We start from the raw sequence: 27096 nt of genomic DNA, 5'->3' as shown, positions 1-27096 counted from the left end.
CTTTATCAACCAGTCTATATTAGCAGCAGACACAGTACAGTGCGGTAGTTCACGGCTGTGGCTACCTCTGTGTCGGCACTCGGCAGCCCGTCCATAATTGTATATACCACCTAACCGTGGTTTTTTTTTCTTTCTTTATACATACATACTAGTTACGAGTATACTATCTCTTTATCAACCAGTCTATATATTAGCAGCAGACACAGTACAGTGCGGTAGTTCACGGCTGTGGCTACCTCTGTGTCGGCACTCGGCAGCCCGTCCATAATTGTATATACCACCTAACCGTGGTTTTTTTTTCTTTCTTTATACATACATACTAGTTACGAGTATACTATCTCTTTATCAACCAGTCTATATATTAGCAGCAGACACAGTACAGTGCGGTAGTTCACGGCTGTGGCTACCTCTATGTCGGCACTCGGCAGCCCGTCCATAATTGTATATACCACCTAACCGTGGTTTTTTTTTCTTTCTTTATACATACATACTAGTTACGAGTATACTATCTCTTTATCAACCAGTCTATATTAGCAGCAGACACAGTACAGTGCGGTAGTTCACGGCTGTGGCTACCTCTGTGTCGGCACTCGGCAGCCCGTCCATAATTGTATATACCACCTAACCGTGGTTTTTTTTTCTTTCTTTATACATACATACTAGTTACGAGTATACTATCTCTTTATCAACCAGTCTATATATTAGCAGCAGACACAGTACAGTGCGGTAGTTCACGGCTGTGGCTACCTCTGTGTCGGCACTCGGCAGCCCGTCCATAATTGTATACTAGTATCCAATCCATCCATCTCCATTGTTTACCTGAGGTGCCTTTTAGTTGTGCCTATTAAAATATGGAGAACAAAAATGTTGAGGTTCCAAAATTAGGGAAAGATCAAGATCCACTTCCACCTCGTGCTGAAGCTGCTGCCACTAGTCATGGCCGAGACGATGAAATGCCAGCAACGTCGTCTGCCAAGGCCGATGCCCAATGTCATAGTACAGAGCATGTCAAATCCAAAACACCAAATATCAGTAAAAAAAGGACTCCAAAACCTAAAATAAAATTGTCGGAGGAGAAGCGTAAACTTGCCAATATGCCATTTACCACACGGAGTGGCAAGGAACGGCTGAGGCCCTGGCCTATGTTCATGGCTAGTGGTTCAGCTTCACATGAGGATGGAAGCACTCAGCCTCTCGCTAGAAAAATGAAAAGACTCAAGCTGGCAAAAGCAGCACAGCAAAGAACTGTGCATTCTTCGAAATCCCAAATCCACAAGGAGAGTCCAATTGTGTCGGTTGCGATGCCTGACCTTCCCAACACTGGACGTGAAGAGCATGCGCCTTCCACCATTTGCACGCCCCCTGCAAGTGCTGGAAGGAGCACCCGCAGTCCAGTTCCTGATAGTCAGATTGAAGATGTCAGTGTTGAAGTACACCAGGATGAGGAGGATATGGGTGTTGCTGGCGCTGGGGAGGAAATTGACCAGGAGGATTCTGATGGTGAGGTGGTTTGTTTAAGTCAGGCACCCGGGGAGACACCTGTTGTCCGTGGGAGGAATATGGCCGTTGACATGCCAGGTGAAAATACCAAAAAAATCAGCTCTTCGGTGTGGAGGTATTTCACCAGAAATGCGGACAACAGGTGTCAAGCCGTGTGTTCCCTTTGTCAAGCTGTAATAAGTAGGGGTAAGGACGTTAACCACCTCGGAACATCCTCCCTTATACGTCACCTGCAGCGCATTCATAATAAGTCAGTGACAAGTTCAAAAACTTTGGGTGACAGCGGAAGCAGTCCACTGACCAGTAAATCCCTTCCTCTTGTAACCAAGCTCACGCAAACCACCCCACCAACTCCCTCAGTGTCAATTTCCTCCTTCCCCAGGAATGCCAATAGTCCTGCAGGCCATGTCACTGGCAATTCTGACGAGTCCTCTCCTGCCTGGGATTCCTCCGATGCATCCTTGCGTGTAACGCCTACTGCTGCTGGCGCTGCTGTTGTTGCCGCTGGGAGTCGATGGTCATCCCAGAGGGGAAGTCGTAAGCCCACTTGTACTACTTCCAGTAAGCAATTGACTGTTCAACAGTCCTTTGCGAGGAAGATGAAATATCACAGCAGTCATCCTACTGCAAAGCGGATAACTGAGTCCTTGACAACTATGTTGGTGTTAGACGTGCGTCCGGTATCCGCCGTTAGTTCACAGGGAACTAGACAATTTATTGAGGCAGTGTGCCCCCGTTACCAAATACCATCTAGGTTCCACTTCTCTAGGCAGGCGATACCGAGAATGTACACGGACGTCAGAAAAAGACTCACCAGTGTCCTAAAAAATGCAGTTGTACCCAATGTCCACTTAACCACGGACATGTGGACAAGTGGAGCAGGGCAGGGTCAGGACTATATGACTGTGACAGCCCACTGGGTAGATGTATGGACTCCCGCCGCAAGAACAGCAGCGGCGGCACCAGTAGCAGCATCTCGCAAACGCCAACTCTTTCCTAGGCAGGCTACGCTTTGTATCACCGCTTTCCAGAATACGCACACAGCTGAAAACCTCTTACGGCAACTGAGGAAGATCATCGCGGAATGGCTTACCCCAATTGGACTCTCCTGTGGATTTGTGGCATCGGACAACGCCAGCAATATTGTGTGTGCATTAAATATGGGCAAATTCCAGCACGTCCCATGTTTTGCACATACCTTGAATTTGGTGGTGCAGAATTTTTTAAAAAACGACAGGGGCGTGCAAGAGATGCTGTCGGTGGCCAGAAAAATTGCGGGACACTTTCGGCGTACAGGCACCACGTACAGAAGACTGGAGCACCACCAAAAACTACTGAACCTGCCCTGCCATCATCTGAAGCAAGAAGTGGTAACGAGGTGGAATTCAACCCTCTATATGCTTCAGAGGTTGGAGGAGCAGCAAAAGGCCATTCAAGCCTATACAATTGAGCACGATATAGGAGGTGGAATGCACCTGTCTCAAGTGCAGTGGAGAATGATTTCAACGTTGTGCAAGGTTCTGATGCCCTTTGAACTTGCCACACGTGAAGTCAGTTCAGACACTGCCAGCCTGAGTCAGGTCATTCCCCTCATCAGGCTTTTGCAGAAGAAGCTGGAGGCATTGAAGAAGGAGCTAAAAGAAGGCGATTCCGCTAGGCATGTGGGACTTGTGGATGCAGCCCTTAATTCGCTTAACAAGGATTCACGGGTGGTCAATCTGTTGAAATCAGAGCACTACATTTTGGCCACCGTGCTCGATCCTAGATTTAAAGCCTACCTTGGATCTCTCTTTCCGGCAGACACAGGTCTGCTGGGGTTGAAAGACCTGCTGGTGACAAAATTGTCAAGTCAAGCGGAACGCGACCTGTCAACATCTCCTCCTTCACATTCTCCCGCAACTGGGGGTGCGAGGAAAAGGCTCAGAATTCCGAGCCCACCCGCTGGCGGTGATGCAGGGCAGTCTGGAGCGACTGCTGATGCTGACATCTGGTCCGGACTGAAGGACCTGACAACGATTACGGACATGTCGTCTACTGTCACTGCATATGATTCTCTCAACATTGATAGAATGGTGGAGGATTATATGAGTGACCGCATCCAAGTAGGCACGTCACACAGTCCGTACTTATACTGGCAGGAAAAAGAGGCAATTTGGAGGCCCTTGCACAAACTGGCTTTATTCTACCTAAGTTGCCCTCCCACAAGTGTGTACTCCGAAAGAGTGTTTAGTGCCGCCGCTCACCTTGTCAGCAATCGGCGTACGAGGTTACATCCAGAAAATGTGGAGAAGATGATGTTCATTAAAATGAATTATAATCAATTCCTCCGCGGAGACATTGACCAGCAGCAATTGCCTCCACAAAGTACACAGGGAGCTGAGATGGTGGATTCCAGTGGGGACGAATTGATAATCTGTGAGGAGGGGGATGTACACGGTGATATATCGGAGGGTGAAGATGAGGTGGACATCTTGCCTCTGTAGAGCCAGTTTGTGCAAGGAGAGATTAATTGCTTCTTTTTTGGGGGGGGTCCAAACCAACCCGTCATATCAGTCACAGTCGTGTGGCAGACCCTGTCACTGAAATGATGGGTTGGTTAAAGTGTGCATGTCCTGTTTTGTTTATACAACATAAGGGTGGGTGGGAGGGCCCAAGGACAATTCCATCTTGCACCTCTTTTTTCTTTTCTTTTTCTTTGCATCATGTGCTGATTGGGGAGGGTTTTTTGGAAGGGACATCCTGCGTGACACTGCAGTGCCACTCCTAGATGGGCCCGGTGTTTGTGTCGGCCACTAGGGTCGCTAATCTTACTCACACAGCTACCTCATTGCGCCTCTTTTTTTCTTTGCGTCATGTGCTGTTTGGGGAGGGTTTTTTGGAAGGGCCATCCTGCGTGACACTGCAGTGCCACTCCTAGATGGGCCCGGTGTTTGTGTCGGCCACTAGGGTCGCTAATCTTACTCACACAGCTACCTCATTGCGCCTCTTTTTTTCTTTGCGTCATGTGCTGTTTGGGGAAGGTTTTTTGGAAGGGACATCCTGCGTGACACTGCAGTGCCACTCCTAGATGGGCCCGGTGTTTGTGTCGGCCACTAGGGTCGCTAATCTTACTCACACAGTCAGCTACCTCATTGCGCCTCTTTTTTTCTTTGCGTCATGTGCTGTTTGGGGAGGGTTTTTTGGAAGGGACATCCTGCGTGACACTGCAGTGCCACTCCTTGATGATCCCGGTGTTTGTGTCGGCCACTAGGGTCACTAATCTTACTCACACAGTCAGCTACCTCATTGCGCCTCTTTTTTTCTTTGCGTCATGTGCTGTTTGGGGAGGGTTTTTTGGAAGGGACATCCTGCGTGACACTGCAGTGCCACTCCTAGATGTGCCCGGTGTTTGTGTCGGCCACTAGGGTCGCTAATCTTACTCACACAGCTACCTCATTGCGCCTCTTTTTTTATTTGCGTCATGTGCTGTTTGGGGAGGGTTTTTTGGAAGGGCCATCCTGCGTGACACTGCAGTGCCACTCCTAGATGGGCCCGGTGTTTGTGTCGGCCACTAGGGTCGCTAATCTTACTCACACAGCTACCTCATTGCGCCTCTTTTTTTCTTTGCGTCATGTGCTGTTTGGGGAGGGTTTTTTGGAAGGGACATCCTGCGTGACACTGCAGTGCCACTCCTAGATGGGCCCGGTGTTTGTGTCGGCCACTAGGGTCGCTAATCTTACTCACACAGTCAGCTACCTCATTGCGCCTCTTTTTTACTTTGCGTCATGTGCTGTTTGGGGAGGGTTTTTTGGAAGGGCCATCCTGCGTGACACTGCAGTGCCACTCCTAGATGGGCCCGGTGTTTGTGTCGGCCACTAGGGTCGCTAATCTTACTCACACAGCTACCTCATTGCGCCTCTTTTTTTCTTTGCGTCATGTGCTGTTTGGGGAGGGTTTTTTGGAAGGGCCATCCTGCGTGACACTGCAGTGCCACTCCTAGATGGGCCCGGTGTTTGTGTCGGCCACTAGGGTCGCTAATCTTACTCACACAGCTACCTCATTGCGCCTCTTTTTTTCTTTGCGTCATGTGCTGTTTGGGGAGGGTTTTTTGGAAGGGACATCCTGCGTGACACTGCAGTGCCACTCCTAGATGGGCCCGGTGTTTGTGTCGGCCACTAGGGTCGCTTATCTTACTCACACAGCGACCTCGGTGCAAATTTTAGGACTAAAAATAATATTGTGAGGTGTGAGGTATTCAGAATAGACTGAAAATGAGTGTAAATTATGGTTTTTGAGGTTAATAATACTTTGGGATCAAAATGACCCCCAAATTCTATGATTTAAGCTGTTTTTTAGTGTTTTTGGAAAAAAACACCCGAATCCAAAACACACCCGAATCCGACAAAAAAAATTCGGTGAGGTTTTGCCAAAACGCGTTCGAACCCAAAACACGGCCGCGGAACCGAACCCAAAACCAAAACACAAAACCCGAAAAATTTCAGGCGCTCATCTCTAATTACTGTGCAGTGTAATGTGAGTGGGGGACACTACTGTGTGGTGTCATTTGAATTTAGAGTACTTTTCTGTGGCCACGCCCCCTTGTTGGCACACATGCCTTCCATATTTGAAATATGGGGGGCGCCAGTCCTATACTTTGTCAGGGGTGCTCGGACTGCTAGATACACCCCTGCCAAAACCATCTCTAGTACACCAAGACTATCTCTATTTATCTACTGTACATACATCTTGACCGTCTCTGCCTACGCCCAGTCCATCTCTGCCTACACCAAAACCATCCCTAGTACACCCAGACCATCTCTGCGTACACACAGACCATATCTGCATACACCCAGGCCATCTCTGCCTATACCCAAACGATCTCTACCTATCTACCTACATCCTCACCATGTCTGCCTTCACCTAGACCATCTCTGCCTACACACAGACCATCTCTGCCTACACCCAGATTATCTCTGTCTACACCCAGACCATCTCTACCTAGCTACCTACACCCACACCATGTCTGCCTACACAAAGACCATCTCTGCCTACACCCAGACCATCTCTGCTTATATCCAGACCATCTCTACCTATCTACATACACCTTGACCATCTCTACCTACACACAGTCCATCTCTGCCTACACCCAGACCATCTCTGTCTACACCCAAACCATCTCTGCCTACAGCCAGATAATCTTTGCCTACACTCAGAACATTTCTACCTACACCCAGTCCATCTCTATCTACACCCAGACCATCCCTGCCTACACCCAGGCCATCTCTGCCTACACCCAGCCAGGCCATCTCTGCCTATGCCCAGGACATCTCTGCCTGCTCCCAGGCCAACTTTGCCTATGCCCAAGCCATCTCTACCTACACCCAGGCCTTCTCTGATTACAACCATGCCATCTCTGCCTACAACCAGGCCATATCTGCCTACAACCAGGCCATCTCCACCATTGTCTTGACCATCCCTACCTATTCCGAAAACACCTTTGCCAATGCCCAGACCATCTCTACCTATGCCCAGACTATCTCTACCTACACCCAGACCATCTCTGCCTATCTACCTACGCCCAGACCAATTCAGCCTACACCAAGGCCATCTATGCCTACACCCAGACCATCTATAACTATCTACCTACACCCAGGCCATCTCTGTCTAAACCCAGATCACCTCTGCCTACACCCAGACCATCTCTGCCTACTTCCAGGCAATATCTGCCTACACCCAACCTATCTCTTCCAAATCTTTGACTATCCCTGCTTCTTCCAAAACAATCTTTGCCAATGCCCAGACCATCTCTGCCTACTCCCTGACCATCCCTGCCTATGCCCTGACCATCCCTGCCTACGCCCTGACCATCTCTACCTACAGTACGTACAAACCATCTCTACCTACGAACAGACCATCTCTACCTATGCCCAGACCATCTGCTACTTAGTCCATCTTTACCTATGCCCAAGCCTTCTCTGCATACTTCCAGGCCACCTCTGTCTATGCCAAGGCCATCTCTACCCATATCCAGGCTATCTTTGCCTATGCCCAGAACATCTATGCCTACACCCAGGATATCTCTCCCTATACTTTGACCATCTCTATCTATTTCTAAACCATCTCTGCCTATGTCCTGGCCATACTTGTCTATGCACAGGCCATCTCTTCCTATATCCTGGCTATATCTGCCTACACCCAGGCAAATCCTGCCTACATCAAAACCATCTCTACCTACAACCAGACCATTCCTGCCTACACGCAGACCATCACTACCTACACCAAGACCATCTCTACCTACACGCAAACCATCTCTACCTACACCAAGACCATCTCTGCTTATACCCAGGCCATCTCTGCCTACACCCAGACCATCTCTGCCTACACCCAGACCATCTCTGCTGACACTCAGGCCATCTCTTCCTACACCCAGGCCATCTCTTCCTACACCAAGGCCATCTCTGCCTACAACCAGACCATCTATACCTATCTACCTACACCCAGGCCATCTCTGTTTACACCCAGGCCACCTCTGCCTACACACAGACAATCTCTGCCTACACACAGACCATCTCTACCTACACCCAGGACATTTCTACCTACATCCACACTCTCCCTCTTACACTCAGGCCATCTCTGCCTACACAAATACCATCTCACCAGACCATCACTGCCTATGCCCAGATCAACTCTGCCTACAGCAAGGCCATCTATGCCTACACCCTGACTATCTTTGTCTATGCCTTGACATTCCCTGCCTATGACCTGATCATCGCAACCTACAACCAGACAATCTACCTACTCCCTGACCATCTCTACCTACTCCCAGACAATCTCTACCTATGCTCCCTAGACCATCTCTGCCTACACCCAGGCCATCTCTGCCTACACCCAGAACAGCTCTGCCTACACCCAGACCATCCCTCCAACACTCAGACCATATCTGCCTACACACAGACCATGTCTGCCTACACACAGGCAATATCTGACAATGCCCAGACCATCTCTGCCTACACCCAGGCCATCTCTACCTATCTACCTACACCATCTCTGACTACACCCAGACCATCTCTGCCTACACCCAGACCATCTATACCTATCTACCTACACCCAGGCCATCTCTGTTTACACCCAGGCCACCTCTGCCTACACACAGACAATCTCTGCCTACACACAGACCATCTCTACCTACACTCAGGACATTTCTACCTACATCCACACCCTCCCTCTTACACTCAGGCCATCTCTGCCTACACAAATACCATCTCAACCTATGCCCAGACCATCACTGCCTACGCCCAGACCAACTCTGCCTACAGCCAGGCCATCTATGCCTACACCCTGACTATCTTTGTCTATGCCTTGACATTCCCTGCCTATGACCTGATCATCGCAACCTACAACCAGACAATCTACCTACTCCCTGACTATCTCTACCTACTCCCAGACAATCTCTACCTATGCTCCCTAGACCATCTCTGCCTACACCCAGGCCATCTCTGCCTACAGCCAGGCCATCTCTAGCTATACCCAGACCATCTCTGCCTGCACCCAGGCCATCTCTACCTACACACAGTCCATCTCTGCATACACTAAGACCATCTCTACCTACACCCAGACCATCTCTACCTACACCCATACCCTCCCTCCTACACCCAGGCCATCTCTGCCTACTCCCAGACCACCTCTGCTTACGCTCATACCATCCCTCCTACACCTACAGTATGCAATCTCTACATACACCCTGACCATTTCTACCTACACCCTGACCATCTATGCTTCCACCAGGCTATTTTTAACTATGCCTTGACCATCCATACCTATTCCAAAACCATGTTTGCCGATGCACAGACCATCTCTGCCTACGCCCTGACCATCACTGTCTATGCGCTGGCCATCTCTTCCTAGACCTTAGCCATCTCTGCCTAGACCCAGGCTCTCTCTACCTATTCTGAAACCATCTTTGCCAATGTCCAGACCATCTCTGCCTAGCCTGACCATCCCTGCCTACGCCCTGACCATCCCTTCTTATGCCCAGATAAACTCTACTTACGCCCAGACCATTCCTCCTACCCCCAGACCATCTCAACCTACACCCAGTCCATCTCTGCCTACACCTAGCCCCTTTCTTCATACACCCAGACCACTTGCGTTTCTATAATGGGTGCAGTGTGTGCGGTGCACTCGAGCCCCTGAGTCCAGAGGGGGCTCCCACCGCTGCACCCATTTTTAAAATACTCACCCCTCCGAAGTCCAGTGCCGGCATCCGCAGTGCTATTAGAACTTCATGAAAATGGCTCAGCAGCCATTTTCACAGAGTTCTGCGCATGCGCAGTAGAGAAATCTCAGGGAAAATGGCCGCCGTGCCATTTTCCCGGAGATCTGCGTATGCGCAGTAGAGTCTGAGCCCTCTAGTGCTCAGACTCTACAGTGCTACGGGCAGAGAGGAGGGGACCGGAACGGAGGAGGCTGAACATGGGCCTCCTCCTCTCTTAAAACGCCCCTGACCCAGACCATCACCCAAGCAATCTCTGCCTACTTCAGACCATTCCTACTAAACCCAGACAATCACTGCCTACTCTTAGACCAGGCTATCTCTACCATTGCTTTGACCATTCCCACCTGTTCCGAAACCCTCTTTGCCAATGCCCAGTTTATCTCTTCCTATGCCTTGACCATCTCTGCCTATCCCGAGGTCATCTCTACCACCACCCAGGGGCAATGCACCAATACCATGTGGTAGATTTACTATTACGCGGTTTGTCAAAGCCATTGATGATCGGTGACTTTGACCAATGGATAGAAAGCAGGAATAGAAGAAGATGTAAAGCAGGAATAGAAGCAGAAGGCGAAGCAGGAATAGAAGCAGAAGGTGATGCAGGAATAGAAGCAGCAGGTAAAGCAGGAATAGAAGCAGAAAGTGAAGCAGGAATAGAAGCGGAAGGTGAAGCAGGAATAGAAGCGGAAGGTGAAGCAGGAATAGAAGCAAATGTAAAGCAGGAAGAGAAGCAGAAGGTGAAGCAGGAATAGAAGCAGGAGCTGAAGCAGGAATAGAAGCAGCAGATGAAGCAGGAATAGAAGCAGAAGTGAAGCAGGAATAGAAGCGGAAGGTGAAGCAGGAATAGAAGCGGAAGGTGAAGCAGGAATAGAAGCGGAAGGTGAAGCAGGAATAAAAGCGGAAGGTGAAGCAGGAATGGAAGCGGAAGGTGAAGCAGGAATGGAAGCGGAAGGTGAAGCAGGAATGGAAGCGGAAGGTGAAGCAGAAATAGAAGCGGAAGGTGAAGCAGGAATATAGAAGCGGAAGGTGAAGCAGGAATAGAAGCGGAAGGTGAGGCAGGAATAGAAGCGGAAGGTGAGGCAGGAATAGAAGCGGAAGGTGAAGCAGGAATAGCAGCGGAAGGTGAGGCAGGAATAGAAGCAGATGTAAAGCAGGAATAGAAGCAAAAGGTGAAGCAGGAATAGAAGCGGAAGGTGAAGCAGGAATAGAAGCAGAAGGTGAAGCAGCAGTAGAAGCAGAAGGTGAAGCAGGAGTAGAAGTGGAAGGTGAAGCAGGAAAAGTAGCGGAAGGTGAAGCAGGAATAGTAGCGGAAGGTGAGGCAGGAATAGAAGCGGAAGGTGAAGAGCAGGAATAGAAGCGGAAGGTGAAGCAGGAATAGAAGCGGAAGGTGAGGCAGGAATAGCAGCGGGGGTGAGGCAGGAATAGAAGCAGATGTAAAGCAGGAATAGAAGCGGAAGGTGAAGCAGGAATAGAAGTGGAAGGTGAAGCAGGAATAGAAGCAGCAATAGAAGCAGAAGGTGAAGCAGGAGTAGAAGCAGAAGGTGAAGCAGGAAAAGCAGCAAAAGGTGAAGAAGCAATAGAAGCAGAAGGTGAGGCAGCAATAGAAGCAGAGGTAAAGCAGGAATAGAAGCGGAAGGTGAAGCAGGAATAGAAGCGGAAGGTGAAGCAGGAATAGAAGCGGAAGGTGAAGCAGGAATAGAAGCGGAAGGTGAAGCAGCAGTAGAAGCGGAAGGTGAAGCAGGAGTAGAAGCGGAAGGTGAAGCAGCAATAGATGCGGAAGGTGAAGCAGGAATAGAAGCGGAAGGTGAAGCAGCAGTAGAAGCGGAAGGTGAAGCAGGAGTAGAAGCGGAAGGTGAAGCAGCAATAGATGCGGAAGGAGAAGCAGGAATAGAAGCGGAAGGTGAAGCAGGAAGAGAAGCGGAAGGTGAGGCAGGAATAGAAGCGGAAGGTGAGGCAGGAATAGAAGCGGTAGGTGAAGAGCATGATTAGAAGCGGAAGGTGAAGCAGGAATAGAAGCGGAAGGTGAGGCAGGAATAGCAGCGGAAGGTGAAGCAGGAATAGAAGCGGAAGGTGAGGCAGGAATAGCAGCGGGGGTGAGGCAGGAATAGAAGCAGATGTAAAGCAGGAATAGAAGCGGAAGGTGAAGCAGGAATAGAAGCAGCAATAGAAGCAGAAGGTGAAGCAGGAGTAGAAGCAGAAGGTGAAGCAGGAAAAGCAGCAGAAGGTGAAGAAGCAATAGAAGCAGAAGGTGAGGCAGCAATAGAAGCAGAGGTAAAGCAGGAATAGAAATAGAAGGTGAAGCAGGAATAGAAGCGGAAGGTGAAGCAGGAATAGAAGCGGAAGGTGAAGCAGCAGTAGAAGCGGAAGGTGAAGCAGGAGTAGAAGCGGAAGGTGAAGCAGCAATAGAAGCGGAAGGTGAAGCAGGAATAGAAGCGGAAGGAGAAGCAGGAATAGAAGCGGAAGGTGAAGCAGGAAGAGAAGTGGAAGGTAAGGCAGGAATAGAAGCGGAAGGTGAGGCAGGAATAGAAGCGGTAGGTGAAGAGCAGGAATAGAAGCGGAAGGTGATGCAGGAATAGAAGCGGAAGGTGAGGCAGGAATAGCAGCGGAGGATGAGGCAGGAATAGTAGCAGATGTAAAGCAGGAATAGAAGCGGAAGGTGAAGCAGGAATAGAAGTGGAAGGTGAAGCAGGAATATAAGCCGCAATAGAAGCAGAAGGTGAAGCAGGAGTAGAAGCAGAAGGTGAAGCAGGAAAAGCAGCAGAAGGTGAAGCAGCAATAGAAACAGAAGGTGAGGCAGCAATAGAAGCGGAAGGTGAAGCAGGAGTAGAAGCAGAAGGTGAAGCAGGAATAGAAGCGGAAGGTGAAGCAGGAATAGAAGCGGAAGGTGAAGCAGGAATAGAAGCGGAAGGTGAAGCAGGAATAGAAGCGGAAGGTGAAGCAGGTGTAGAAGCGGAAGGTGAAGCAGGAATAGAAGCGGAAGGTGAAGCAGGAATAGAAGCGGAAGGTGAAGCAGAAATAGTAGCGGAAGGTGAAGCAGCAGTAGAAGCGGAAGGTGAAGCAGGAGTAGAAGCGGAAGGTGAGGCAGGAATAGCAGCGGAGGGTGAGGCAGGAATAGAAGCAGATGTAAAGCAGGAATAGAAGCGGAAGGTGAAGCAGGAATAGAAGTGGAAGGTGAAGCAGGAATAGAAGCAGCAATAGAAGCAGAAGGTGAAGCAGGAGTAGAAGCAGAAGGTGAAGCAGGAAAAGCAGCAGAAGGTGAAGCAGCAATAGAAGCAGAAGGTGAGCCAGCAATAGAAGCGGAAGGTGAAGCAGGAGTAGAAGCGGAAGGTGAAGCAGGAATAGAAGCGGAAGGTGAGGCAGGAATAGAAGCGGAAGGTGAAGCAGGAATAGAAGCGGAAGGTGAAGCAGCATTAGAAGCGGAAGGTGAAGCAGGCGTAGAAGTGGAAGGTGAAGCAGGAATAGAAGCGGAAGGTGAAGCAGCAGTAGAAGCGGAAGGTGAAGCAGGAGTAGAAGCGGAAGGTGAAGCAGGAGTAGAAGCGGAAGGTGAAGCAGGAGTAGAAGCGGACGGTGAAGCAGGAGTAGAAGTGGACGGTGAAGCAGGAACAGAAGCGGAAGGTGAGGCAGGAATAGAAGCGGAAGGTGAGGCAGGAATAGAAGTGGAAGGTGAAGCAGGAATAGAAGTGGAAGGTGAAGCAGGAATAGAAGCGGAAGGTGAAGCAGCAGTAGATGCGGAAGGTGAAGCAGGAGTAGAAGCGGAAGGTGAAGCAGGCAGCAGTAGAAGCGGAAGGTGAAGCAGGAGTAGAAGCGGAAGGTGAAGCAGGAGTAGAAGCGGAAGGTGAAGCAGGAGTAGAAGCGGACGGTGAAGCAGGAGTAGAAGCGGACGGTGAAGCAGGAACAGAAGCGGAAGGTGAGGCAGGAATAGAAGCGGAAGGTGAGGCAGGAATAGAAGTGGAAGGTGAAGCAGGAATAGCAGCGGAAGGTGAGGCAGGAATAGAAGCAGATGTAAAACAGGAATAGAAGCAGAGGGTGAAGCAGGAATAGAAGCGGAAGGTGAAGCAGGAATAGAAGTGGAAGGTGAAGCAGGAATAGAAGCAGAAGGTGAAGCAGCAGTAGAAGCAGAAGGTGAAGCAGGAGTAGAAGCGGAAGGTGAAGCAGGAAAAGATGCGGAAGGTGAAGCAGGAATAGAAACGGAAGGTGAAGCAGGAATAGAAGCGGAAGGTGAAGCAGGAATGGAAGCGGAAGGTGAAGCAGGAATAGAAGCGGAAGGTGAGGCAGGAATAGAAGCGGAAGGTGAGGCAGGAATAGAAGCGGAAGGTGAAGAGCAGGAATAGAAGCGGAAGGTGAAGCAGGAATAGAAGCGGAAGGTGAGGTAGGAATAGCAGCGGAGGGTGAGGCAGGAATAGAAGCAGATGTAAAGCAGGAATAGAAGCAGAAGGTGAAGCAGGAATAGAAGTGGAAGGTGAAGCAGGAATAGAAGCGGAAGGTGAAGCAGGAATAGAAGTGGAAGGTGAAGCAGGAATAGAAGCAGTAGGTGAAGCAGCAATAGAAGCAGAAGGTGAAGCAGGAGTAGAAGCAGAAGGTGAAGCAGGAAAAAGCAGCAGAAGGTGAAGCAGCAATAGAAGCGGAAGGTGAGGCAGCAATAGAAGCAGATGTAAAGCAGGAATGGAAGCGGAAGGTGAAGCAGGAATAGAAGCGGAAGGTGAAGCAGCAGTAGAAGCGGAAGGTGAAGCAGGAGTAGAAGCGGAAGGTGAAGCAGTAATAGAAGCGGAAGGTGAAGCAGCAGTAGAAGCGGAAGGTGAAGCATCAGTAGAAGCGGAAGGTGAAGCAGGAGTAGAAGCGGAAGGTGAAGCAGGAATAGAAGCGGAAGGTGAAGCAGCAGTAGAAGCGGAAGGTGAAGCAGGAATAGAAGCGGAAGGTGAATCAGGAATAGAAGCGGAAGGTGAAGCAGCAGTAGAAGCGGAAGGTGAAGCAGGAGTAGAAGCGGAAGGTGAAGCAGGAATAGAAACGGAAGGTGAAGCAGCAGTAGAAGCGGAAGGTGAAGCAGGAGTAGAAGCGGAAGGTGAAGCAGGAATAGAAGCGGAAGGTGAAGCAGGAATAGAAGCGGAAGGTGAAGCAGGAATAGAAGTGGAAGGTGAAGCAGGAATAGAAGCGGAAGGTGAAGCAGGAATAGAAGCAGAAGGTGAAGCAGGAATAGAAGCGGAAGGTGAAGCAGCAGTAGAAGCGGAAGGTGAAGCAGGAGTAGAAGCGGAAGGTGAAGCAGCAGTAGAAGCGGAAGGTGAAGCAGGAGTAGAAGCGGAAGGTGAAGCAGGAATAGAAGCGGAAGGTGAAGCAGGAATAGAAGCGGAAGGTGAAGCAGGAATAGAAGTGGAAGGTGAAGCAGGAATAGAAGCAGAAGGTGAAGCAGGAATAGAAGCAGAAGGTGAAGCAGGAATAGTAGCGGAAGGTGAAGCATGATATTACACATTTTCTTATCTGCTGCTTTAAATTCACTGGTGAAAGCCACCAATCAATGACAGGCTGACAAACTGCATGTTATTAAATTTAGCCCAACTCTAACTCCACATGGAGACAGCTCATCATCTAACTTTGATTACAATCTCACCTGCAGATGACCCCCACAGCAAAGAAACACAATGCAAGTACTTCTATCTGGTTCCAGAAATTGGTGATGTAGCGGTATGCATTTGTCACAAACCCGTACTGGGCGGGGTCATAAAATAACTGCAAAAAGAGAAACCTGAGCGTCAGAAGAATCTTCACCGGGAGAAAACACATGTTCACATACAGTAAAAGAAAAGCTGTGAGGTAGGGTCATCAGTGACACGGAAGATAAAGGTGATTCCCTGCTGGAGTCCCCAGTGCCAGACCTGAGAGAGGTCATTTCTATCCAGAGGCCGGGTTCAGCTGGGTTCTGACTGGGACGGCCAGCAATTAGTGACCTGCTAAGCGTTTGGAAGCCGGCCAGTCATGTCCATGGCTGCTACTGACAATGATATACAAGTGTCATATATCACATTACTCAGCACAGTCCCCTGGTGCCTCCTACTCACAGCACGTCGCGTCTAAAATGCATTTTCAGCAATCGAAGACACCTGACGCTAGCGGAGGCTCACGGGACCTGGCGCGGTGGGAGGGGCTGTTTGGTGTTACTGCAGTAATGATGTATGAGGACACAGCCCTGACTTCTGTATGTATTCATTGTGTCCACATAATAATATATTTTATCCTGTATAGGAATAGGACCTGATGACTAGTCCCACATTCCATCACAGTCTCTGCTACTAATATCCTATGAGAACTCTCATGTTCATAGAGACCAGGGGGGACGTACAGTATGTTACACACACCGCTGTCCCCTATGGGCTGTAAGTGAATGAACATTAGGTTACACCTATATACTCCTGGCTACAAAGAGTGGAGAAGCATCTCACTGGACACACACCATTCACAATCAGCAGATTGGTACTCCCTGTCACAGCAAAGCTCCGTGTACCCAAAAGGGGTGTGGCTTTGGAAAAAGGGGTGCGGTGTCACACTATACTGTAATCGCTAGCCACGCCCCCCATTTTAATCACTGAGGGGGCATGCCTCCAGTCCCTCTGTCTCTGATGGTGTGCGCATGACAGGAGCCTCACAACTGTCCCCCACCCACCGCGGAACACCACAGGCTGCGGGTGGGAAAGCAGGACAGTCCACAGAAAACGGGACTGTCCCACAGAAATCAGGACAGTTGGGAGGTATGTACAGACTACAGCAGATACATGTCATAGATTCAGAATACCTGGTTCTGGAAAAAGACTCAAAATCAATATTGTTATTCACCCCTGCCGGAAATAGGGTCTGGAGATGAGAAACCCAGGGGGTCTTCCTCGGCACATTAATGTCTGTCTCTACAGCATCCCCCCCCCCTGCATTGTGTGAATGCTATGTACCCCACTACAGCGATAACTCTGGGATCTACATTGTGACCAAGGCCATGGTTGTAGTAACCTACATCACCGCCCCTCACCGCCTACCGCAGCGATGCTAATCGAATATGTACTGTACTAACATATGTGATTAACATCGCAATGCTGTGACGGAGGCCCCCTGCAATACCTGTGAGGTGGTGCTCGGGGGGTCCCCGTTACCTCTCTGGGCTCTCCACACTCCCCCCATGCCGGGAAGCAGCAGCAGACTGTCCCCGGCGCCTCCTCCCCCCTGCAGCCGGAAGGACCTCCGGCTTTGTTGCTAGGGGGAGGAGGCGTTTACCTTCCGGGACCAGGGCTGCCTTAACGGAGGTATGCCGAGGTGTCGGCGTCAGTGGCGCGGGGCGGCAGGATGCAGTGGCCGGTCGTAAGAAGCCCATAGGCCATCAAAAGATGACGATACCCTCAGGGGCAAAAACGCGGCGGCCAGAGGTTAGTACATATGAAAATGCGGTAAAATTCCAAAAAACGCGGGTTTTACCACATTTTTCCCTTTAGTACATCCCGGCCCAAATGAGAAATTCCTGGATACACTGTATTGTTGAGATGGTGTTGATGAAACTTGGCTGTAAGTGAATGAGTGATTGTGCCTATGTATTGCAGTATACAAGGGCGCTGCGACACAGAAATGTGATATACAGGTTGAGTCTCCCTTATCAAAAATGCTTGGGACCAGAAGTATTTTGGATATCGGATCTTTCCGTATTTTGGAATAATTGCATACCATAATGAGATATCATGGCGATGGGACCTAAATCTAAGCACAGAATGCATTTATGTTTTATATACACCTTGGCCCTCATTCCGAGTTGATCGCTCGCAAGGCGATTTTAGCAGAGTTACACACGCTAAGCCGCCGCCTACTGGGAGTGAATCTTAGCTTCTTAAAATTGCGACCGATGTATTCGCAATATTGCGATTACAAACTACTTAGCAGTTTCAGAGTAGCTTCAGACTTACTCGGCATCTGCGATCAGTTCAGTGCTTGTCGTTCCTGGTTTGACGTCACAAACACACCCAGCGTTCGCCCAGACACTCCTCCGTTTCTCCGGCCACTCCTGCGTTTTTTCCGGAAACGGTAGCGTTTTTAACCACACGCCCCTGAAACGCCGTGTTTCCGCCCAGTAACACCCATTTCCTGTCAATCACATTACGATCGCCGGAGCGAAGAAAAAGCCGTGAGTAAAAATACTATCTTCATTGTTAAATTACTTGGCGCAGTCGCAGTGCGAATATTGCGCATGCGTACTAAGCGGAATTTCACTGCGATGCGATGAAATATACCGAGCGAACGACTCGGAATGAGGGCCCTTATACACACAGCCTGGAGGTCATTTTAGACAATATTTTTTATAACTATGTGTACATTAAACAAAGTTTGTGTACATTGAGTCATCAAAAAACAAAGGTTTCACTATCTCACTCTCACTCAAAAAAGTCAGTATTTGTGAATATTTGATTATAGGATACTCAACGTGTATCACAACTGATAAACACCTGAACACCCAGGCTCTTCTCTGGGACGCCAGGATCCGGCGTTCAACCGCCATGCCGTCAAACGCAGCTGCGGTAAGTCTTGGAACAGACAGGGCCCCTGTTGCAACAGATCCTGTCTTAGAGGCAGAGGCCATGGGTCCTCTGTGAGCATTTCTTGCAGCTCTGGATACCAAGTCCTTCTTGGCCAATCCGGAACAATGAGTATTGTTCTCACTCCTCTTTTTCTTATGATTCTCAGTACCTTGGGTATGAGAGGAAGAGGAGGAAACACATAAACCGACTGGAACACCCACGGTGTCACTAGTGCATCTACAGCTATCGCCTGAGGGTCTCTTGACCTGGCGCAATACCTCTGTAGCTTTTTGTTGAGGTGGGATGCCATCATGTCCACCTGTGGCAGTTCCCATCGCCTTGCAATCTGCGTAAAGACTTCTTGATGAAGTCCCCACTCTCCCGGGTGGAGGTCGTGTCTGCTGAGGAAGTCTGCTTCCCAGTTGTCCACTCCCGGAATGAACACTGCTGACAGTGCTCGTACGTGATTCTCTGCCCATCGAAGAATTCTGGTGGCTTTCGCCATCGCCACCCTGCTCCTTGTGCCGCCTTGGCGGTTTACATGAGCCACTGCGGTGATGTTGTCTGATTGAATCAGCACCGATTGGTCGCGAAGCAGGGTCTCCGCTTGACTTAGGGCGTTGTATATGGCCCTTAGTTCCAGGATATTGATGTGAAGGCAAGTCTCCTGACTTGACCACAGACCCTGGAAATTTCTTCCCTGTGTGACTGCCTCCCACCCTCGGAGGCTTGCATCCGTGGTCACCAGGACCCAGTCCTGAATGCCGAATCTGCGGCCCTCGAGAAGGTGAGCACTCTGCAGCCACCACAGAAGAGACACCCTGGCCCTGGGGGGATAGGGTGATCAGCCGTTGCATCTGTAGATGCGATCCGGACCACTTGTCACATTGAAAGGTCCTCGCATGGAACCTGCCGAAGGGAATGGCCTCGTATGACGCCACCATCTTTCCCAGGACTCGCGTGCAGTGATGCACCGACACCTGTTTTGGTTTTAAGAGGTCTCTGACCAGTGTCATGAGTTCCTGAGCCTTCTCCATCGGGAGATAAACCCTCTTCTGGTCTGTATCCAGAATCATGCCCAGGAAGGGCAGATGAGTCGTAGGAATCAACTGCGACTTTGGAATATACAGAATCCAGCCGTGCTGTTGTAACACTTCACGAGAGCGTGCTACGCTGATCAGCAACTGCTCTCTGGACCTCGCCTTTATAAGGAGATCGTCCAAGTATGGGATAATTGTGACTCCCTGCTTTCGCAGGAGCACCATCATTTCTGCCATTACCGTGGTAAATATTCTCGGTGCCGTGGGCAGACCAAACGGCAACGTCTGGAATTGGTAATGACAATCCTGTACCACAAATCTGAGGTACTCCTGATGAGGTGGATAAATGGGGACATGAAGGTAAGCATCCTTTATGTCCAGAGACACCATAAAATCCCCTTCCTCCAGACTTGCGATGACCGCTCCGAGCGATTCCATCTTGAACTTGAACCTTTTCAGGTATATGTTCAGGGATTTTAAATTCAATATGGGTCTGACCGAACCGTCCGGTTTCGGTACCACAAACATTGTCGAATAGTAACCCCTACCCTGTTGAAGGAGGGGAACCTTTACCACCACCTGCTGGAGATACAATTTGTGAATTGCTGCTAACACTATTTCCCTCTCTATGGGGGAAGCTGGCAGGGCCGATTTGAGGTAACGGTGAGGGGGCATCACTTCGAATTCCAGCTTGTAACCCTGAGACACAATCTCTATAGCCCAGGGATCCACCTGTGAGTGAACCCACTTGTGGCTGAAATTTCGGAGACGTGCCCCCACCGGGCCTGGCTACGCCTGTGGAGCCCAAGCGTCATGCGGCGGATTTATAGGAAGCCGGGGAGGACTTCTGTTCCTGGGAACTAGCTGTGTTGTGCAGCTTCTTTCCTCTACCCCTGCCTCTGGCAAGAAAGGACGCACCTCGGACTTTCTTGCCTCTATGTGATCGAAAGGACTGCATTTGATAATATGGTGCTTTCTTAGGTTGTGAGGGAATATATGGCAAAAAATTTGACTTTCCAGCCGTAGCTGTGGAGACCAGGTCCGAAAGACCGTCCCCAAACAACTCCTCCCCCATGTAAGGTAAAACCTCCATGTGCCTTTTCGAGTCGGCATCGCCTGTCCATTGCCGAGTCCACAGGACCCTTCTGGCGGAAATCGACATTGCATTTATTCTAGAGCCCAGTAGGCTAATGTCTCTTTGGGCATCTCTCATATATAGGACAGCATCTTTTATATGCCCCAGGGTCAGTACTATAGTATCCTTGTCCAAGGTATCAAGTTCCTCAGATAAGGTATCTGTCCATGCTGCTACAGCACTACACATCCAGGCCGACGCAATCGCCAGCCTTAGCAGGGTACCTGAATGTGTATAAATGGACTTCAGGATACCCTCCTGCTTTCTATCCGCAGGATCTTTTAGGGTGGCCGTATCCTGTGACGGCAGGGCTACCTTCTTAGATAAGCGTGTCAAAGCTTTGTCTACCCTAGGGGAGGATTCCCAGCGTAACCTGTCCGTTGGCGGGAAAGGATACGCCATAAGCATCCGTTTGGAAATCTGCAGTTTTCTATCTGGAGATTCCCAAGCCTTTTCACATAACTCATTTAACTCATGTGAAGGGGGAAAGGTCACCACCTGCCTTTTTTCCCCATACATATAAACCCTCTTGTCAGGGACAGGGTTTTCCTCTGAGATGTGCAACACATCTTTCATTGCTATAATCATGTAGCGGATGGCTTTAGCCATTTTAGGCTGTAACTTTGCAACATCGCCATCGACACTGGAGTCGGAATCCGTGTCGATATCTGTGTCAACAACTTGGGATAGTGGGCGCTTCTGAGACCCCGACGGCCTCTGCGCTGTAGGATCAGGCATGGGTTGAGACCCTGACTGTCCCAAGGCTTCAGCTTTATCCAACCTTTTATGCAAGGAATTAACATTATCATTTAAAACCTTCCACATATCCATCCAATCGGGTGTCGGCGGCGACCCCACATTCATTTGTACCCGCTCTGTTTTCACATAGCCTTCCTCGTCAAACATGCCGACACAAGCGTACCGACACACCACACACACAGAGGATGCTCTATTTGAAGACAGTTCCCCCACAAGGACTTTTGGAGAGACAGAGAGAGAGTATGCCAGCACACACCCCAGCGCTATATAACCCAGGAATCACACAGTAACTTAGTGTTAACCCAGTAGCTGCTGTATATACTGTTTTTGCGCCAAATTTATGTGCCCCCCCTCTCTTTTTACCCTCTTCTACCGTGATTCTGCAGGGGAGAGCCTGGGGAGCTTCCTCTCAGCGGAGCTGTGGAGAGAAAATGGCGCTGGTGAGTGCTAAGGAAGAAGCCCCGCCCCCTCAGCGGCAGGCTTCTGTCCCGCGTTTCTGTGTAAAATTATGGCGGGGGCTCATGCATATATACAGTGCCCAACTGTATGTATGCTGCTTTTGCCAAGAGGTACCTAATTGCTGCCCAGGGCGCCCCCCCCCTCTCCCCCCCCCTCCCCCCCTCTCTCCCCCCCCCCTGCGCCCTGCACCCTACAGTGACCGGAGTGTGTGGGTTTAGTGTGGGAGCAATGGCGCACAGCCGCAGTGCTGTGCGCTACCTCATATGAAGACTGGAGTCTTCTGCCGCTGATTTCGAAGTCTTCTTGCTTCTGACGCCGGCTTCTGTCTTCTGGCTCTGCGAGGGGGACGGTGGCGCAGCTCCGGGATCGGACGACCAAGGGTGCGTTCCTGTGTACGATCCCTCTGGAGCTAATGGTGTCCAGTAGCCTAAGAAGCATGACCTATCTTCTAGTGAGTAGGGCTGCTTCTCTCCCCTCAGTCCCACGTAGCAGAGAGTCTGTTGCCAGCAGATCTCTCTGAAAATAAAAAATCCTAACAAAATACTTTCTTTCCTAGCAAGCTCAGGAGAGCTCACTAAGGTGCACCCAGCTCGTCCGGGCACAGGTTCAAACTGAGGTCTGGAGGAGGGACATAGAGGGAGGAGCCAGTGCACACCAGTATCCTAATTCTTTCTTAAAGTGCCCTGTCTCCTGCGGAGCCCGTCTATTCCCCATGGTCCTTACGGAGTCCCCAGCATCCACTAGGACGTTAGAGAAATACAACATATTTTCGTGAAAATTTAGAAGTGGGGGAATCTGTAAAGCTATAATAGATCTCCCAGGTGATATAGTAGGACACAAGTTAGGACTGGCAGTGCTGCAGCTGCCATCAGTCTAGATCAGTTCCTGGTAGCTGCTGTGACCAGGGCCGGTGCAAGGTTTCTAGGCACCCTAGGCAAAGCTACACAATACTGCCCCTGTATCCCCCGATACCCCCCCCCGCGCTGCTCACACACAGATGTAGCCATGCTCATCTATGCTGCGATGCGTATGCATGCATCGTGGCATAATGCGAACACACCTCACTTGTGACTCGCCACACTGATGTGGCCAGTCGCAGTGTAGCACATTCGCATTATGCCCTAATACCTGTGCACATGCATCGCGACATAGATGGGCATGGCTACATATAATATATATATATATATATAAAGCTTTCCAAAGACGGCGGCACTCTCTGGACTATATAAATGACCGTCAAAGACACTAAGGTCTGTTCACCGTTTCGGTCCGCTGGACCTTTATCTAGTACCCGGTTTCTTGATAAAGGTCCAGCGAACCGAAATGTTGAACAGGCCTTAGTGTCTTTGACGTTCATTTATATAGTCCCGAGAGTGCCGCCATTTTTGGAAAGCTTATATGTGGTGTGAAAATACCCTGGAAGGCACCAGGGCAGTAAAATAGTATAGTATCAGGAGAGTGTCGTATTTATGAATTGCTATATTGGCAATCAATTTAGAAACAGTTACATGCATCAAAAGAATATGCTGAAAGCAAATTGTGGATTAGAATAATAATGTATCAGTCTAATGGCACTCGAGTTATAACAAAGTAACAAACCTTTAATTGATTTTAACCACACAGTACTGGCAGCATGCTAGCAACATTGGAATGATACATTATTATCCTAATCCACAAGCTGCTTGACATACTAGCAGAGTGTTCAACCTGCAAAGAAGTCTGTGACCGCAATGGAAGCGCAGGCAGACAAATCTTAGTACATACCGGCGATAAGGAAGTCGGTGAGTTAGAACATTGCAGCATTAATAATGTGCAAATATCGCAAGCAGCATGTGGAAATTAGTACACTCCACCTTCTGAGTGAAGGGGGAAGAGCATTGCATCTTGCTTAGTGTATAGTAGGAATAGCATAGCCTCTCCAGGTACCACTCACAGTATCTGCTTGCACTTGTGGCGCTAGTGCCAATGGCTGCCTATGTCTGTACTATAAGATGGGTGATGCTACAAAATAGACCTATTTTTGTGCTTAAAAGCTTCACCTAAAAGAGGAGAGCGGATTGTCACTGAATATTGCACAGAATATGAGTAATAAAGATGAAATTCTATTTGATAGTCAGTTCTAGCATACTATTGTCATATGCAAATCACACAAAACATGCTTAATATTAGGGTTTAAACAAACAACACACTTAATTTTACAAAAGAAGTCTGATTACCTGTTTTGCTTTAAAGTCACATTCACAGCTAGTAATTAAACAGTGACCTTGGGGTTAGGCTGCGGGAGAGGGAGGGTAAGGTTTAGGCTGTGGGGAGGGGGTGCTAGGGTTAGGCACCACCTGGTAGGGTTAGGGTTAGACTTTGTGGAGCGAGGGTTAGGCTTAGGCACCACTGGGGAGGGTTAGACTTCGGGGAGGGAGGGTTAGGCACCACTGGGGAGGTTTAGGGTTAGGCTGCAGGAGAGGGAATGTTAGGTATTAGCTGTGCGGAGGGGGGTTAGGCAGCACCCGGGAGGGTTAGGGTTAGACTTTGTGGAGCGAGGGTTAGGCACCACTGGGGAGGGTTAGGGTTAGACTTCGGGGAGGGAGGGTTAGGCACCACTGGGGAGGGTTAGGGAGTGGGGGATAGACGGTTAGGGCTAGGTTGTGGGGAAGGTGGGTTAGGCACCTCTGGAGAGGGTAAGGCTGTGGGTAAGGAGGGTTAGGGAGGTAAGGAATTAAGGGTAACATACTTATCCAGCAAGTGTAAGGGATTCTGACATTGGGATGCCACTGTCTGTATTCTGACTGCCGGCATCCCAAGTGCTGGGGTCCCGATACCATCCCCCCAGGCACAAAGGCAGTCTACAATGAAGCTGTTAGGAGTATAGAATGTTTTTAGTATGTATTGAATGTAACATGGGGGGGGGGGGAGCAGGGCCTGGGACTGACAAAATAGGCAGGGCCCCCCTCTCCCTAAAAAATATTTTAGTCAGTGCTGCAGTGGTGCACATAGAGGCCCCCCTGTGTGCTGTGTCCTCCTCCAGTTCTATAATATTATTGATGACATCCAGCCCCGGGCCCCCTTCTGCCTCTCTCACAACAATTACAAAAATACATACTTACCCCTTGCTGCGAAAATCCAACGTCCTCTCTCCCATTCAGTCTGATCCTGAGCTCTTCAGTCCGGCACAGCGGCTCCTCTTCTCTTCACTGGAGCGTCATGATGTCACGCCACATCCTATAATAACTTTATTGAACAGCAAGTTGGCAGGGATCTTACCTGCAGCTTGCTTGGAAGGACCTGCGGCGGGGCGCAACCTGCGGCCCGGCGATGACAGGAGTAGGGAAGTGGCGCAGGGTATTTGAGAATACCGGCATTGGTGGCCTGTGGCAATACTGCCAATGCAAAGAGTAATATTAACAGTGGCGGCCGCAGACACTCCCACCGGCGGTGGCGGGCAGTATGAGCAGCCCGGGCCCTCCACTCTCTGTCAGAGAGACTGGGCCCGGGACAAGTGTACCCAAAGCACCCCCTTGATGGCGGCCCTGGGGGGGGGGGGGGGGGGGGAGAGAATATATGTGGGGTATGTGATCGCACTGTGGGGGTGTAATCGCGAGGGGGGATCTAATATGCAGGACAATATGGCAATCGTAGGGGATTTTATATATTCGGGATGCATTCGCAGTGGTGTGTGTAATATGCTGGAGGCAATCCTGGAAGGCAATCGTGGGAGGGGGAGGTTAATATGCGGTAGGGAACTGCGGGAGCGGGTAACATGCGGGACTCAGGAGGGTAGTATCGTGAGGGGTGTAATATGCTGGAGGGAATCGCAGGGGGGCGGGAAACATGCAGGAGACAATCGGGACACGGGGGGATGCAGTCACGGGAGGGAGGCCGGGTAACACGTGGGCGGCAATCGAGGAGGGATTGTGCGTGTTTAATATGCGGGAGGCGCTCATGGGAAGGGGCCCTGGTAATATGCAGGATGCAATCGCGGGAGGCAGCAGAGGGCGGGTAAAAAGTGTGATGCAACTGCGGGAGGGGGCAGGTAACATGAAGACAATTGCGAGAGAAGGGGGCGCTGGTAATATTCAGCAGGCAATCACGGGAGGCAGGGGTGGATAAAATGATGGATGTAATCGCAGGAGGAGTGGCGCTGGGTAACATGAGGGTCTCGGCTGGTGTGGTGCAGGGCGGGAATATGCTGGGTTCTATCGCGGAGACAGAAGGGGATTGCAGACAGGAGCAGTCAGCACACAGTGCTATGCATGTTACACTGACTTACATCAGTGCCGTGGCGGCTGATAACAGCTGGTCAGCCACAGCATCCCTGCTCCTCAGTCTCTCTCTAAACGGAGAGCTCAGCTGAGCTAAGGAAATGAAGGACGCAATCTTTCATCGGCAGTGTGCGACGCCGCCCCCCAGTGGCCGGCGCCCATAGGCAGCTGCCTAAAGCTGCCTAATGGTGGCGCCGGCCCTGGCTGTGACCCCATTTGGCCATTCTAGTGGCCAGTGGCAGCAGGTGTCAAACTTACTGCATGGTTCATCTGCCCCCACAAATGGAACTAGTGCTATATCTGATGTACAATATAATGTGCTGTGTTATATCTGATGTACAGTATAATGTGCTGTGCTATATCTGATGTACAATATAATGTGCTGTGTTATATCTGATGTACAGTATAATGTGCTGTGCTATATCTGATGTACAGTATAATATGATGTGCCATATCTGATGTACAGTATAATGTGCTGTGCTATATCTGATGTACAATATAATGTGCTGTGTTATATCTGATGTACAGTATAATGTGCTGTGCTATATCTGATGTACAATATAATGTGCTGTGTTATATCTGATGTACAGTATAATGTGCTGTGCTATATCTGATGTACAATATAATGTGCTGTGTTATATCTGATGTACAGTATAATGTGCTGTGTTATATCTGATGTACAGTATAATGTGCTGTGTTATATCTGATGTACAGTATAATGTGCTGTGTTATATCTGATGTACAGTATAATGTGCTGTGCTATATCTGATGTACAGTATAATGTGCTGTGCTATATCTGATGTACAGTATAATGTGGTGGGCCATATCTGATGTACAGTATAATGTGGTGGGCCATATCTGATGTACAGTATAATGTGCTGTGTTATATCTGATGTACAGTATAATGTGCTGTGTTATATCTGATGTACAGTATAATGTGCTGTGCTATATCTGATGTACAGTATAATGTGCTGTGCTATATCTGATGTACAGTATAATGTGCTGTGCCATATCTGATGTACAGTATAATGTGCTGTGCCATATCTGATGTACAGTATAATGTGCTGTGCTATATCTGATGTACAGTGTAATGTGCTGTGCCATATCTGATGTACAGTATAACGTGCTGTGCTATATCTGATATACAGTATAATAG

General features: G+C 49.6%; 1 protein-coding gene across 1 annotated transcript in view; it reads right to left on the bottom strand.

Moving 5' to 3' along the window:
• The window catches only part of LOC134988777 (transient receptor potential cation channel subfamily M member 2-like), a 448705-nt gene that overhangs the window by 159482 nt on the left and 262127 nt on the right, over positions 1-27096 (bottom strand). The window contains exon 13 of the mRNA XM_063950574.1: positions 15357-15475. Within this exon, the coding sequence (XP_063806644.1) occupies positions 15357-15475 (119 nt within the window). The remainder of the gene's footprint in view (positions 1-15356; positions 15476-27096) is intronic.

Source organism: Pseudophryne corroboree, chromosome 2 (genome assembly GCF_028390025.1).
Source record: "Pseudophryne corroboree isolate aPseCor3 chromosome 2, aPseCor3.hap2, whole genome shotgun sequence".
In the NCBI taxonomy this organism is placed as follows: domain Eukaryota; kingdom Metazoa; phylum Chordata; class Amphibia; order Anura; family Myobatrachidae; genus Pseudophryne; species Pseudophryne corroboree.
The sequence above is the reverse complement of the archived record's forward strand: the minus strand, read 5'-3'. Positions and strand labels throughout refer to the sequence as shown.